Source organism: Pyxicephalus adspersus, chromosome 3 (assembly GCF_032062135.1).
Source record: "Pyxicephalus adspersus chromosome 3, UCB_Pads_2.0, whole genome shotgun sequence".
In the NCBI taxonomy this organism is placed as follows: Eukaryota; Metazoa; Chordata; class Amphibia; order Anura; family Pyxicephalidae; genus Pyxicephalus; species Pyxicephalus adspersus.
The window spans coordinates 62,953,612-62,969,514 of record NC_092860.1 but is presented as its reverse complement, the minus strand read 5'-3'; the positions used below and the strand labels follow the sequence as shown (position 1 = coordinate 62,969,514).

General features: G+C 41.6%; 1 protein-coding gene across 4 annotated transcripts in view; it reads left to right on the top strand.

Annotated features, from left to right (window-relative positions):
- LOC140326389 (PML-RARA-regulated adapter molecule 1-like) overlaps positions 1-5,804 on the top strand; it is a 308,253-nt gene extending 302,449 nt beyond the window's left edge. For all 4 annotated transcript variants that reach the window (XM_072404936.1, XM_072404932.1, XM_072404933.1 and 1 more), the window contains one exon: positions 4,070-5,804. In XM_072404936.1, the coding sequence (XP_072261037.1) occupies positions 4,070-4,096 (27 nt within the window). In that variant the 3' untranslated portion in view covers positions 4,097-5,804. The remainder of the gene's footprint in view (positions 1-4,069) is intronic.
- The last annotated feature ends 10,099 nt before the right edge of the window (positions 5,805-15,903 follow it).

Here is a 15,903-nt window from a genome sequence, read left to right as displayed (position 1 = left end):
CTAATGGGCATGACTCTTTATACAATTCCAACTATATAACCCTTTTCTAAGAACCCCACTCACTTCTCAGTGAATGAGGAGCACTCCCAATATGCTTTTTTTGGTTGGATTGCCGTGGTCAAAATATCCATACGTCCCAAAATGTTGTACTTTTTTGCTACCCTGCCAGTTCTAGTTCCACGATCGGACATTGGGCGACAGCAGGCAGCTGCCCTCGATTTCTTTTTGGGTCACAAATCCCATAGACTGCCGAAACCTGTACTCTGCTCCCTTCGGAAGAGAAAGGGGGCTAGGGTGTTTCAGAATTCCTTAGAAAAAAATCTTGACCCAGTGTAAAGAAAAGTATAAGCTCTCAGCACCATCCTCTGTACTCGCGGATCCCCAGGGGATGTTTGAAATAACCTTAGAAGCTACTACAAGGTATCTGCAAATCAGGCACTACGCTGGAGATCTGGCAAATGATTTGGAATAATGCTCGGAAAAGCTCCCTCTGTACATTATACAAGGAAAATGTGAATAAGATCCTAATATGCACTGGTACCTCACACCTGACTGACTTCATGTCATATTTCACACCACTAGTGATCAAACCTGGAGATGTCAGCGTGCACAGGGTACGATGTATCACGTTTTTTGGACCTGTCCAGTATTGGCCCATTTTTGAAATTTAGTTATTGACCTTCTCAAGGGTCTGTTCGAAACCCAGATAACTCAAGATGTAGTTAGACACCTATTGGGTCTATCCCTATTAAGTCTCCAAGCCTGGAAAAATGTCCAGCCATATCTTGATGGGGGTACAACGTATCCAATTTTTTGGATCTGCAAAGTATTGGCCCCATATTGGAAATAATCAGCTTGCTTGAGGGTCTGTTCGATACCCAGATAACTCAAGACGTAGTTACACACTTTACCCGATTAAGTCTCTCTAAGCCTGGTAAAAAGTTGGCCACTTCCCCTCCTGGGGTTTCGGACCTCTATGGCCAAATTAAAGATGTCCAGCTAATGGAACGCCTTACAACTAGACTACATGATTGCATTGAAAAATTTACGGCTATATGGGAACCATGGGATTATTATTTACAATCCCCCTCTTATATATTGAGGCAGCAAAGCAGCTCCCCGCCTCCTTTAGCTAACTGATATTTCTCCTAAAATACTACTGGTAATAGGATCTGCCTCCCCCACCCAAGTGTCCATCTCTCACCCCCATGAATGTGTGTTATGCCACTTATGCTACCACTGTTTTAGATTTATTGTAAGCTTATCCACAATTGGTTCAAGAACTATGCTCTGTATTGAAATGGTTCCCCAATGCACACTGAGCTTACTGATGTACGAAATGTTATTCATTGTTTTTTTCAATGTTTTCTGTCCCCTTCTTTTCTGTCTCTTTTTACCTTATATTTATGTTACGTGTTCACGTTGAATTGTATTTGTTGGAAAAGCAGCAAACAAACAAATCAATAAACATACAATTAAAAAAAAAATACATAGATAGGCTTTACAGGACAATAATGGTGAACCATAGGTAGGTAACTTTACAGATTAATGTAGTAGAGCAGAGAATGTGGTCATATACTGTACAGGCACAAATTCTAAAAGGACAGTAATACCTTAAAAGGTTATTGGTAGGAATATAACAACTGTGGGTTTGCTAGGTTTTAATCAGGATAAGTAGGGTGTAATGGTTCTGGTAAGATGATATTGAATTTGTATGATGCAAACAGTCTATAATTCACATAAATTTAGGATTACAAAATTCAAACAGGTAAAGCATAGGAAATTCCATGATGTGCTTTTGTAGAAAAAAGTCACAAAGTTGCAAAAAAAAATTAACATGTAAATAGAAAAGGGATAATAGAAAGAAGAAAAAAGGAGGAGGAGACAAGAATAGGGAAGGCGGAGGTGCACACCGCATCTAAGTGGAAACTATGTTATACATTCACAGATAGAGAAGAACGAGGGTCCTTTTAGATGGCAAAAAATAAGATATCAATTACGGGGGGGGGGGGGAGAAGGGGGGAAGAAACAGGCTTTTAAAGGCACTGATTTGTACTGTTAAAGGGATTGTCTTTTATTAATATGTTCATCTACAATTATTCATATCAGAAACTTAATCAAGGTATGTGTATTTACAGTACATTTACGGTGATTAAAAACAAGCCAAATAAAGTCAGCTTATACACTATTCTTATGTACACACGGTTTAGTGAACATTTTACAGGACAGTTAACAGATCTCATACCTGACGCGTTTCGCCTGGATTGGCTTCATCAGGGGATACCAGAGAGAGTTAGACCCAAACTACAGTGTTCAAAGGGGAGATAGAAAACCATACTATAAATGTATTGTTGTAAAACCATATCAGTATAGCAGATTATATTCATGTTATCAGTCTATCATCTATAGATTTACTACATACGGATCATACAAAATTCAATAAGTATATAGGCAGTTGCATCCAATACACTGGAAGTAGTAAGAAATTGGCTTTAAAATATATGACAGTTTTATGTAATTCAATTGAACTGAATATATAAATGTACTTTGTTTAGTGGACGGATATACTGTGTTTGACCTCTGCTCTGTATTCTGGGCTTGGCTCTGTTGGAATCTTGGTACTGCTTTATTTGTGGGCTCCTGGCTTGCTGCTAGCCCATTCCCAGACACCATCCCTTGTGCAGTAAGTCCTTAGGACAACTGAGTGCTGGGAGACGCAATCAGTCTCTCGAAGCTGAGCGGGGGCTTGCTATAGGTAAAGACTGCAGTGTTAGACTGGGGGATTGGGGTCTGGTGAGGACTGGTGCTGACCAGGGCCTTACATAATGTTTATTTTTTAATGTCCTTGGGACAAAACGTTAATTTAATAAAACTCTATACTGGCTAACTATTGATATTTTTGGTGAGACTTACTTTGAATTATACATACGCTGTATGACAGTTATTCTACAGTATTGCATTTTGTTTTTAGTACAAAAGAAAAGAACATCTCCACACTGGTTGATTGTGATTTTTGAAATACACTTGGTATTCATTCCATGAGATCTAGTGGAAAGTCCACAAAGAAACTATTTAGGGCACATATATAATATGATTTATTAAAGCTCTCTTATGCTGGAGAAGATACACCTTCATCAGCAAACCTGGGTGATCCAGCAAACCTGAAATAGATATGATCAAAGATTACAAACTTTTTCTAACAAATGGCTTGATGAAGCCAGGATCCTTGATGAAAGTGTATGTTCTCCAGCCTTGGAGAACTTTAACAAATCAGGCCTAGAGGGTCAGCATGACTGCTGGGTAACTAGAACTTTAGGAAGAAGAGGTAGGTGAAGGCACTGACAGTTTGTCTTTCACTATGTATTTCATAAAAGGGATCCCTTAATCTTTCCATACAGAAAGGGTTTTTCAAAACAGGAAAATTCATTTGAATACTTGGATAGACCCCTGGTTTAAACAATATTAAACCACATCCCAATATATACAGAAATGCAAAGCTAATGCTCAATATCCTTTGTAATATTGGAACAGTGGAATCCATCCAGATACAAAACAAGCAAAAAAATCCAAAAGCATTGAGTACCAGACCTATCACTGTGTGTTTTGTACTGCTCATCTGTCTGTTCTTCGCAGTATAAATGACATATTCCACACGGTTTAATTCTTTAAATTGTGTGCAAAAGAGGCCATGAATCAGTATGTGCTCTAGGCTCCACATTGCTCCACCCTTAACACAATACGGCATGTTTTTACTGTGTACATATCAGCTTCCTGAACTGGACATCATATTGCTCCTCCCTTTACACTGTGATATATGTTGAATACGCTGCACTTCCTCCCTTTTGACCCCTGCGGGTTGTATTCACCCTAAATAATCAGTTTGCTGTTTGGATGTTCTTTTTCTATCCCCCTTTATCTTTAAAGATGGGAACTCATAATGGATGCATCAAATAAATGAAAATCATTGAATTTTAACAAGAATATCCAGGTTCACTGATCTTTTATAAAAAAAAAAATCTGAGTCTTGTTCTTGTCAGCATTTATTATTTGTATTTTTTTTTTCTTATAGGTTCTGGAAATACTCAGAAAAAGATGACAGATTTGCTGCTAATCTGAGCTATTTATTTTGTGCTGTTACTCTCCATGCATGTATGAAACTGCAAAGCTGTAGGGGTAAATTACAATTTTTCATTTTTTTCAGTTATTGTAAGATGCAGTATTCATGAGTTTCTACATACTGTAATTTGGATTTTTGTTTCTTCGATATATATTTTTGAGTTTGCATTAAAAAGATGTCTGAAGAAATTATTAAATGAATGAATGAATACATTTATTCAATATTGCCTCATGCATAGGGCCTGATTTATTAAAGCTCTCCAAGGCTGGAGAGGATACACTTTTATGAGTGAGGCTGGGTGATCCAGCAAACCTGAAACGGATCTGGTCTAGGATTAAAAACATTTGCTAGCAAATAGCAAATTACTTCTTTGAAATCCATTCCAGGTTTGCTGGATGACCCAGCTTCACTGTGAAAAGTGTATCCTTTCCCACCTTGAAGGGCTTTAATAAATCAGGCTCAAAGTATTTAACTATAGGCCTGCACAAAACATTGGAAAAGCACTTCACAGCAAGACCATAAAAGTCAGCATTATCATTTAATACCAAACTTTTCTGTGGCTTCCACAGTGCAGAGGGTGAACTAGTCTTCAGCTGACTGAGAAATTCTGGGAAATGCTGAACATTTGTTATTATCAGAGAGGACATTGGAGCAAAATGATAAAAAATTATTTTCAGCAAGGTCTGGAATACATTTCCTAGATTCTTGTAGAAAGGAGGATTGCATCACCTCACCTTGGTGTCATGGGCGTAAAAATTTAGGAAGATTTAGGTGAAAATCTTAACATTTTCTACTCTCCTGTAGGATATTTTTTAGTGACATGTCTGCTATTCAGAAAGCGAGATGAGGCACTAAAAATGTAAATCTTGCATTTTGGATGGTCCACTTAAACTCTCTTTAAACTTTTACAACTGTATTAAAAATCATTCTTTTACCCACATATTTCATATAACATTTTCCTTTACTTTTCAAATTACAATCATTTAGGTACTAGCATTTTCAGAAGTAAAGGTCGCAAATGGCAGCATCCACAGTTTGTAAAGAGGTTTCTTTAACCTCCACAGAAATTATTCTTTACTGAAAAAGAAAAGAACTATACTTTTAAAAAATACATAGTAGAATATAGATGAAATTTTGTAGGTGAGTTTCTTACATAAAATAATTAGGCAACATAAAGTGTACAGACATTCATAATGCTTTTAGAAATGCTTTATAAGCTACTGTAGATGTACTGAGTACCAAACCCATCATTGTTGCATCAACTGGAAATTGGTTTTGTTATTGATATTTGAAAGATAAAGAAATTTAGGCAGATTTTCACACAAATGGCAAAAACAGGTAATAACCCAAGTTTTTTCTCTGATTTATGAAATATTGCAGATTTTCAAAAATACTTTGAATGCAATTTGGCCAACATTTACCAAAATATTATTTATGGGTACATTTTTGTTTATTAAATTTTAGCATAGAAAATACAATGTACTAAAGAGGTGGAGTACAAGATTATAAACTGCCTAGGCTCAATTCAGGAGAGTTAACTATATAAAACTGAAGGAGCAGCAAACTTGGAGAAAATAATACAATATGAACATTTAAATACAATAGTTTGAACAATATTTGTGGAACATCTGTCAACATTTCTGTATTTAAATTTATATTAAAGAAAAAATAAAATAATTAAACACCATCTGACTCGAGCATGATTTATACCTTATGGGGTTTGGGAACACAGAAAAAGAGGTTTAATGGGAGGGTGGAAAGGGGGAGGAGGGCTAGGAAACCAGTACCCTGTGGGAACACTGAATCTAGTGTAAACTGGGTTGGGGAGTGGGGGGATCTAATCTACAATTTAATGCGGGTGAGGCGTTAGTGTTTCCAGTATGTCCAGTGGGCAGTAAATTTGTCCATACAATCTTCAAAAGAGAAGTATCCAACCTATCTTATGATTGCAGGCCACATCCCCAAAAAAACATCAAACAATTTGTGAATCAAAAAATCAGGGTATGAGACTTTATAGGGCAATAAGTGCAAATTTGCTAGTTTTCTAACAAAAAACTTAGAATAAAAATGTGCAAACCCAATGATATTCCTGTTGTGGTCACCCTTAATTAGGGTGCTCCCTGTTTATATTGACACGTTTCATGGACAAATTCCGCTTCTTCAGGAAAAACAGGAATATCAATAATTAGAACAATACATATTTTTCATATTTCAATTGACAATTTACCAATATCAATCATAATCCTGATTCAATGTATTCTTTACATATTGGATCAATTTGGATGTAAATGTACCCGATGTTTGACATACATGAGATCTCACCTATGGTAGGTAGTAACAGACAGAAGCAGCAATATATGATGTCTTTCCAGCTATTTATTCAATTATTTGCAGAGGTCTAATATATATATATATATAAATCATCATTATTTATTGCATTCAATGATTTCTTTAATTGGTGCACAGTGTGAATAGTTCCTGTGATAAAATAGGGCCATATCTAAGAGCCTTTTAAAAGGCAAAGTCATATAAACAGTGCAGTAAGTATAAATAAATAAAACCATGTAAAAAATAATTTCAGAGATTCAGATTAATATTGTTTTTAAAGGGTTATGGTTGATATATTAAAGATTCATGGTATTGGTAAATATGATTGACCAATATGGATATTAAGATATTAAGCAATTTCCTTATCCTGAAATGGATATCTTGATACGGTTATGTGTATAATATATATCATATAATTGATAAGATATTGATATTGTCCTAATGGGGACACCAAATGATGTCCCCTGAAGTGTAATGTTATGCATTCCATTTACTCATATGCATTAACCTAGGAACCGGATGTGATGTCCAGAGTGGCGCGTCACTTCAGAGTAAGGAGAATCAGTAAAAGCGCAGTCTCTGTATAAATTGGCATCCTAGGAGATGGATGCTGCAGAGGACTGTGAGTGCAAAATGAAGATAAGTAGGTGTTTTTAGAGCCATAAGGGCTTTGTCCCTCCCCTCCCCTACCATCAGTATAATTGAATAATATTCACATATTTTATGGGTAGGTCAATGGGATGTCTCCCATGGTGAATATATGCAGTTTTAAAGAACTAAAATTGATGGGACGTTTCCCATGGTGAATATATGCAGCTACAATGAACTAAATTTGATATTGATGAAGAGGGTAAATATATAGTTTTAAGTATCACGCAGAACTATTGGGCACGTGGCACGTCATGGATATTAATCCTATATACATTACATGATTGCACCTACATTTCGACCAGAGACCTTTTATTGAGTTAGGACACAAACACAGCACTATTGCACTTTATATCTTAATTAGGTATGAGCGAGCGAGAATATTAAGTTTGATCTTGAAGCGAATTGGGCCTTTCTCGCTTACCGAAAATGTAAGCGAGAACAGCCTTCTGATTCGCCGAGAGGTCGAGCTCTCGTCAAACAGGGGGATTTCCAGGGCTGCATCGTGCAGACCTGGAAATCCTCTGTGATCCCCAGGCACTAGTGCCCCGGGGATCGCACACTCCTCTCAATGAATGCAGCCACAGCTGCAATCATAGAGAAGATGCCCAGCACAGGAGAACCTCCTGACATTGTAATATAAGTATCTCTTACAATTGATACATTTGTATCTGTAACTAAAGTATTATTTGTAAGAGATACTTATATTAAATTATTCGGGTGAACGAGCGTCGAATTTGAAATCCATTAAAGTCAATGGAGGAATAATTTGGGTTGTTTTTTGGGACCGTGTAGAGCTTCTACAGCCTATAAATACATTTAGAAAGAAATATCAAGACTCCCCCAGCTCTGCCCAACACTGTACAAGTAAAAAAAAAAATAGGGAAGGCTTTTTTATGTTGCTGGAGGCAGAGAGGGCCATGAGGGGGTTCCTCCGGTCCAAAAATTAGCCACCAGGTTTCACCACTCCGTTACAAGCCATACACAGGCTTGAGAGTACAGGCAGAGGTCCCTGAGGGGGGTCTTTCAGTCAAAAAATTAGCCAGCTACACAGCTCTGTTATAAGTTACAACTGACAGGTGGCAGCAGCAGCTGGAGGAGGCGGTGGGCACTGAGACGGAGCAGGGACCACATTGGTAACTGGCATCTAGAGCGGGGTGTAGTGCATCATCAATGCCACTTAGATGTCTGTAATGCATTATTTAGGAATGGAGTACAGACAGGTGGCAACAGCAGGAGGAGGAGGCAGTGGGCCCTGAGAAGGAGCAAGGATGGCATTAGAGGTTGAGGCCATCACCTCTATGGACAGTGTAGAAGCTGTAGCTATTGGAGACATGAATGGATGAATGAGATTCCAATCTGTCCTTACCTACTATGTAGCGAAACCACATGAAAGGGAACAGGCTTGGCGGGTAAAGAAGACCCTGAAGACCCTAGCCCTTCTCCAACAATACACTTGTCAGTATTTTTTTTGGTGCACCATGGTTACCGAAATATGGAGGAGAGCCTACAGGCCTCAAAGATTTTAGGGATCAAATGAGTGCCATTTACAAGATGATTTCCCTTAATGATGACCAGAAAGTCGCTATGTTGATTGGCCAATTGGAGGGAGCAGCCCTAAGGGAGGTTAAGTCATGGCCTAGTACTGAAAAGCTTACTGCTGACCAAATTTTAGACAGACTTGCCAGCATGTTTGACAGGCGCACATTATCGGAGTTAAAAATGCATTTCTTTAGTCGCAAACAAAGGATGGGTGAAAACCTGCAAGATTTTGCTCTAAGCCTCCAGGAAGCTCTGCGTACCATCCAGGACATGGGTCCACATGAGGTACTTAATCCAGACAGGACTCTGAAAGACCAGTTTGTAGAGGGTGCCAGACTAGATGCTGTAAAAACCCAGCTGAGAGTTCTTGCATTACAACACCCTGATATGCCATTCCTTGACTCTAAGGAGCTTGCAGTAAAGTTACTGGGTTCTGATTCAAACCCAGGTTATAATTGTGCCATTATGTCTGAACAAAGGAGTACACCAGTAGAGTCTAATGTTAAGAAATGTGATGAAAATACAGAAGTTAACTTGAAGGAGTTGGTGTTGCAGCTTGCAAAAAATGTTGAAGTGTTACAAAAACAGGTACAGGGCATAAAAACAATGCCGCCAGCCTGATTGAGGTACTTGGTACCCTAGAGGGAGACCAAGATATGGTTCTAATGGTAATCCTAGGAATTATGGTCGATTACCCACTAACCAGTTTGATGCCAGTGGCCAACCGATATGTTGTAAATGTCAAAAAGTTTGTCATGTGGAGCGGGAAGTTAAACTTGTGTCTCCTGGGGCAATGGACCAATCCTCAGGGGGAGACTGCTTGGGTCCAAACTTTTCTGCATATATTGGTGAATGTCCTACAATTACTGTCAGAATTAATGGTGTGTCCTGCCTTGCTTTAGTGGACACTGGGTCACAAGTGACTACGATGCAACTCCCATTCTATCAGCAGCATTGGGAGCTAGACCAGCTTATCCATCCTACTCAGAGTAAGATAAATGTAATCGCCAGCAATAGCAAGCCCATAGCATCCCAGGGATACTGGGAGCCCACTGTGCAAATTGGTAATACTGAATTACCAATACTAATACTAATACTGAATATTGTCCACTTCGACTGTCCAGCCACGCAGTCTGCCAGCCTGGCGGAGAACTGTCCAGAGGCTCTCTGGTGGGAGCAACTGTACCTTGGGGATCAGAGCACCCCCCCTGAGAAGAAGGAGGGCATCCTGAAGGTTGTTAAGGAGCGTGAGGCTGCATTCAGGAAACACCCCACAGATTTTGGGTGAGTAGAGTAGTGATCCAACACACCATCCCTACTGGGTCCAACCTACCTATTAAAGAAAGATACAGGCCCATACCACCAGCCATGTACCAGCAAGTGAAACAGCTAGTGAACGACATGAAAGCCTCTAATGTAATTAGGACAGTCATAGCCCTTGGGCCGCACCCTTAGTGCTTGTGCGTAAAAAGGACAGTACAATACGATTCTGTGTAGACTACCACAAATTAAATAACATCACCCAAAAAAACGCATACCATCTGCCTAGAATAGAGGAGTCCCTATCAGCCCTGGGCTCTGCAGCATTCTTCTCTACTTTAGATTTAACTAGTGGGTACTGGCAGGTGCCCATGGCACCCAAAGACTGGGAAAAGACATCTTTTACCACACCTATGGGACTTTATGAGTTCAATAATATGCCATTCGGCCTGTGTAATGCGCCAGCCACTTTCTAGCATTTCATGAAGTATTGCTTAGATCACAAAAACTTTGAGACTGTGCTATTGTATCTGAATGATATTACTATATACTCTAAATTCTATGAAGACCATTTACAACACCTGTCTGAAGTATTTGCTATACTCATAAAACATGGACTCAAAGTAAAACCATCCAAGTGCCACCTATTGCATTGATTTATTCAAGATTTTACTAAGATTGCAGCCCCTTTGCAAGACTTGTTAAAAGGCCAGCCTAATAAAAAAGGTTCAAATAAGACGGCTATTGTATGGACTGATGCTCAGGAAACAGCTTTTAATGATCAGAAATGGAAACTTACCGAAGACCAAGCCTAGCATTGGGACACACCAAACCCGGCCACTGCACGCTCTCTATGTACTCCGAAGAGACACGGGTCAGGAAATAGAACCGTACAAGGTGGTGGTCTATTCTGTAATGACGCACTTCACGGTAAATTATGCCATTGTGCATTTCACCCAGAGATCCTCCAACGTGTCGTTTGCAAATGACATCTCACCCTTACCTTACAGCTGCTTCTCAGTCCGAAACTCATCATTCTGCAGTATTTTCACAAGATCCTTGTTGACGGATCTTTGAATGGAGTCTCCTAGAACGGGCACATACTTGTTGTGGAGAAGTCCCTGGACGTCTGCTGCGCTCAATAACTTTATGGCTCAATGTGATCATCCAGGACCTCTCGGTTCCCATTAAACATACCGGTGTCTCCCATCTCATCCCCCGACATATACAGAGGGACTGCTGTCCCACTTCCGGGGTAACATACACAGAAATTCAGTCCGATAAAGCGTGGTACAGATGGATGAAGCAGAAGACGTGGCCTTCTACATTCAATCACAAATTTCAGATAACACACTTGCAGTACACACTTCAGGGTGTCATTAAAAATGCACTACACCCAGATCTAGATGCCAGTTACTAATGCCTTCCACACTCCGTCTCAGGGCCTGCTATCGAGTGAAAGCACATGAAAGGGAATGGGCTTGGTGGAATCTGCGGGGAAAAAAGACCCTGTTGAGCTTGAGTCTAGTCTGGCATCTAGAGCTGGGTACTGGGCAGTGGTCATGTGGCAGCAGTAAGAGCAGGAAGAGTAGGCCGTGGGCCCTGAGAAGTGTGGATGGCATTGTTAACTGGCATCTAGAGCTGGGTACTGGGAGGAGGAGCTGGTAGGCCCTGAGACGGAGCGAGAGAGCATTGGTGACTGACATCTAGAGCTGGGTGTAGTGCATAATCAATGCCACCTAGATGTCTGTAATACCATATTTAGGAATGGAGTACTGGCAGGTGGCAGCAGCAACAGCAGCAGGCGGAGGAGGTAATGGGCCCTGAAACGGATCGTAGACAGCATTGGTAACTGGCATCCAGAGCTGGGTACTGGGCAGGTGGCAGCAGTAACACATTTGCATTACACACTTTGGGGTGTCATTAAAGATGCACTACACCAGCTCTAGATGCCAGTTACTAATGCCTTCCACACTCCGTCTCAGGGCCTGATATCGAGTGAAAGCACATGAAAGGGAATGGGCTTGGAGGAATCAGCGGGGAAAGAAGACCCTGTTGAGCTTGAGTATAGTCTGGCATCTAGAGCTGGGTACTGGGCAGTGGTCATGCGGCAGCAGTAAGAGCAGGAAGAGTAGGCGGTGGGCCCTGAGAAGTGTGGATGGCATTGTTAACTGGCATCTAGAGCTGGGTACTGGGAGGAGGAGGTGGTAGGCCCTGAGACGGAGCAAGGACAGCATTAGTGGTTGAAGCCACCACCTATATGGACAGTGTAGAAGCTGTAGCTACTGGAGACATTGCTGTGTAGATGACTGCTTTTTCCTATCTGCTAGATTCAACTTTGTAAAATACGTCATGGACAGTATTGTTAACTGGCATCTACAGCTGGGTACTGGGTACTGGGCAAGCCGCAGCAGTAACAGCAGGAGGAAGAGTTGGTGGCCTTTGAGACAAAGTGTGGACGGCATTAGTAACTGGCATCCATATTTGGTTACTAGGCAGGGAGCAGCAATAACAGCAGGAGGAAGAGGTGGTGGGCTTAGAGACAAAGTGTGGACGGCATTAGTAACTGGTATCTAGAGACCAGTACTGGGCAGTCGGTAGCATCAGTAACAGCAGGATGAGGAGGCGGTGGGCTCTGAGAGGGAGTGTGGACAGCATTAGTATCTGGCATCTACGGTGGGGTACTGGACAGGCGGCAGCATCAGTTACAGCAGGAGAAGGAGGCGGTGGGCTCTGAGATGAAGTGTGGACAGCATTAGAATTTGGCATCTACAGTCGGGTACTCGGCAGGCGGCAGCAGTAAAAGCAGGAGTAGGAGGCGGTGGGCCCTATGACGGAGAAAGGACCGCATTAAAGGTTGAGGCCATCACCTGTATGGACAGTGTAGAAGCTGTAACTAATTAAGACATCAATGGATGAACGAAAATCACACTTTCCATACCTACTATCCAGTGAAACCACATAAAAGGAAATGGGCTTGGTGGAATCCGCGGGGAAATACATAAAGTTTTTATTATTTTTGGACATCTAGCAAGTGCTATCACAGCTAAATATCTGTATTTGTTTCACATAAATACATACATTTTTATGGGTTTTAGGATACATACCAAGTGCTATCAGAATAAAATATCTGTATTTATGGGAGAGAAATATATACTTTTTATGGCCTTTTGGATAGATACCAAGTGCTATCAGAATTAAATATCTAGATTTTTGGGAGAGAAATACAGAAATTTTTATGGCTTTGGAGATATATAGCAAAGTGCTATCATAATAAAATATCTGTATTTTTTATCTATAAATACAGAAATCTTTAGTTTTTTTGTGATAGATTGCAAGAGGTATCCTAAATTATGATACCTCTTGTAATCTATCACAAAAGCCAGAAAAATGTGTATATGTATCCATAAAAAAATAGATATTTTATTCTGATAGAACTTAGTATCTATCCAAAAACCCATAAAATGTTCTTGATTTCTTTAAAAAAAAAATACAGATATTTAATTCTGATACTACTTGCTATCTATCAAAAAAGCCAGAAAAATTTCTGTATTTCTGTAAAAAAATACAGATATTTTTTTTTTATATCACTTGCTATCTATCCACAAGGACAGAAAATGTATGTATTTCTCTACTAAAAATACATATATTTAACTATGAATCATAGCTCTGGTACAAGTGATATAGGACTCAAAGTAGATAGAGGCAGAGGGCCCTGAGGGAGGTGCTCCGTAAAAAAAATTAGCCCGTTACACAGCTCCATTGCAAGTTTTAGGCCTCAGAGAGAGAGTAGAGGTAGAGGGCCACGAGGGGGAGGAGTAGAAGGAGATGGTGAAGGCTGTGAACGTGCTCTTCCCATCAAGGTGTCAGCAGGCCATGCAGCAGTTGACAACTAATCAGTACACTCTGCAGAGGGGAAGTTGAAGTCATTGCCGATCCAAGCCTTATTCATTTTAATAAAAGTGATTCAGTCGACTTTTTTTGCGGAGAGTCGAATCCGCTTGTCACTCACTACGCCCCCAGCTGCACTGAACGCTCTTTCAGATAACACACTTGCGGCTGGGCAGGCAAGGATCTGAATGGCATACTCTGCCAGCTCTGGCCACTGCTCAAGCTTGGATACCCAATGGCTCAGTGGGTCCTGGCTTTGCAGGTTGCAGATGACCCATGTAGAGCTAAGGTATTCCTGCACCATGACTGAGTAGCGCTTCTGAGTGTCATTGGCAATTGCTGCACGACTGGCGGTTGTTTAGCTCCCATGGTAGGTGGAACTCTGGGAACCCTGGTAGGGATCTCTGCTGCTGCTGCCAGCCGAAAAGGCTGAGCACAAGTCCCTTACAAGCACTTCTTGGTAGTGCTGCATTTTAGGTCCCCTGTATTGGGGTAAGATGAGTTGTTGTATCTCAGGCTTGTAACGTGGATCCAGTAATGTAGCAATCCAATAGTCGTCAGTCTTTGTTTTTATGTGTTGTTTGTACAGATCTTTGGCAATACACTCCTGCATGAAGGCTGTCATGTGGCTCAAACTCCCCACAGCTGAGGTAATTCTGGACCCACACTCCTTTAGGTCGAACAGCAGCACAGGGTCGTCGTAACCTCAGGACTGTGTGGCAACGTCTGAATTGTGCATCAAAATAGCAAACTGCAGGTTGTTGCTGGTGGTGAACAGATGCTGCCGAATGGGAGGTGCTGGGTCTCCACGGCAAAGTGTCCCTGGAGGAAGAGGTTGAGGCACAAGAGTCAAAGGAGGAGGTGGAAGTGGAGGTTGAGAAGATTGCATGGCGATGTGCTCTGGGCAGAGGTAGGTATGCAGGCCTTGCTGCAGCTGCATCTTCCTCTGCTGCCACCAAAGTTACCCAGTGAGCTGTATGGGAAATATATCTTCCCACTGCTGCAGGGCCATGGACGCATTGCTCTGCACGTGTTAATGCAGAACAGGAGCACATTTTTCTGCAAAATACTGTCGCTTAGGCATAATGTACTGTGGGTTCGCCCAGAGAAATGCGTAACGGAACGTATTGGAGTACACCAGCCGGTAAGGGAGGAGCTCTAACACAATCAGCTGTGCCACTGCCGCATTGATTAGCTTTGTTTTAGGGTCATTTGGGCCATATTTCCTCTGGCAATTGTCACAGATCAGCAGCACTGCTGATCTGGTACTTGTTGTTCTCCTGATAGTGTCTGATTTGCAGCAGCTGGCCCACCTTGCTCTAGCTGCTCTGCACTTAGGGGCATTGCTGAGCTATTTCTACCAGTTGATTCTCACCTGTCCTCCTAGTCCCCGCCCAGGTAGCCTGTCAGTCTCCCTATATATGCTGGGCTCAGTCAGACACCTATTGCCTCAGCAATAGGTATTACTACCCGAGGTTCCTGCGAGTATTCAGTTTCCAGTCCTGGTTTCCAGTTCCTGACCTTGGCTTGTCCTGACCTGGTCCTGTTTTCGGTTTTTGAATGTGCCTGTCAACTTTGTACTGCTCCTTGGTTATCTCCAACTGTCAGCTGCTACCTGCGCGGGTGAGTCTGAGGGCCGCAACCTGGGTGCCGTTCGCAGCAAAGCCCAACACCCCTTGCGAGGTGCTCTGGTGAACACCAGGCAGTGCCTTAGACTCTGCGCCTCTGATATCACCTCGGCTAACGTGCTGGTAGCAGAGAGGGTCCACCTCCTGTCTAGTGTCTTGTTCGTGACAGCAATGAGGCATGGTCTTGACTGCTAGCAATGCCACAAACAGCAGCCGATTTGCGTTGGAGCTCCTGCTCATCGCTGGTGGAGCCTGAAAAAGGTAATGCTCGGCTACATGACCCACTCAAATTGCTGGCAGCAGCACAGGTAACTTTGGTGGCAGAAGGAGGAAAGGCAGCGGAGGAAGATCTAGCAGTTTGAGCTTGCTTCTTGGGCGGAGGTGGTCGCACAGAGCTCTGTGCTTTGACCAGGTGTTTCTGCCAGGTTACAGGCTGGTAGCTTTTTAAATGTGTGCTCATGCAACTTGTTCCAAGTTTGTTTGGGTTTT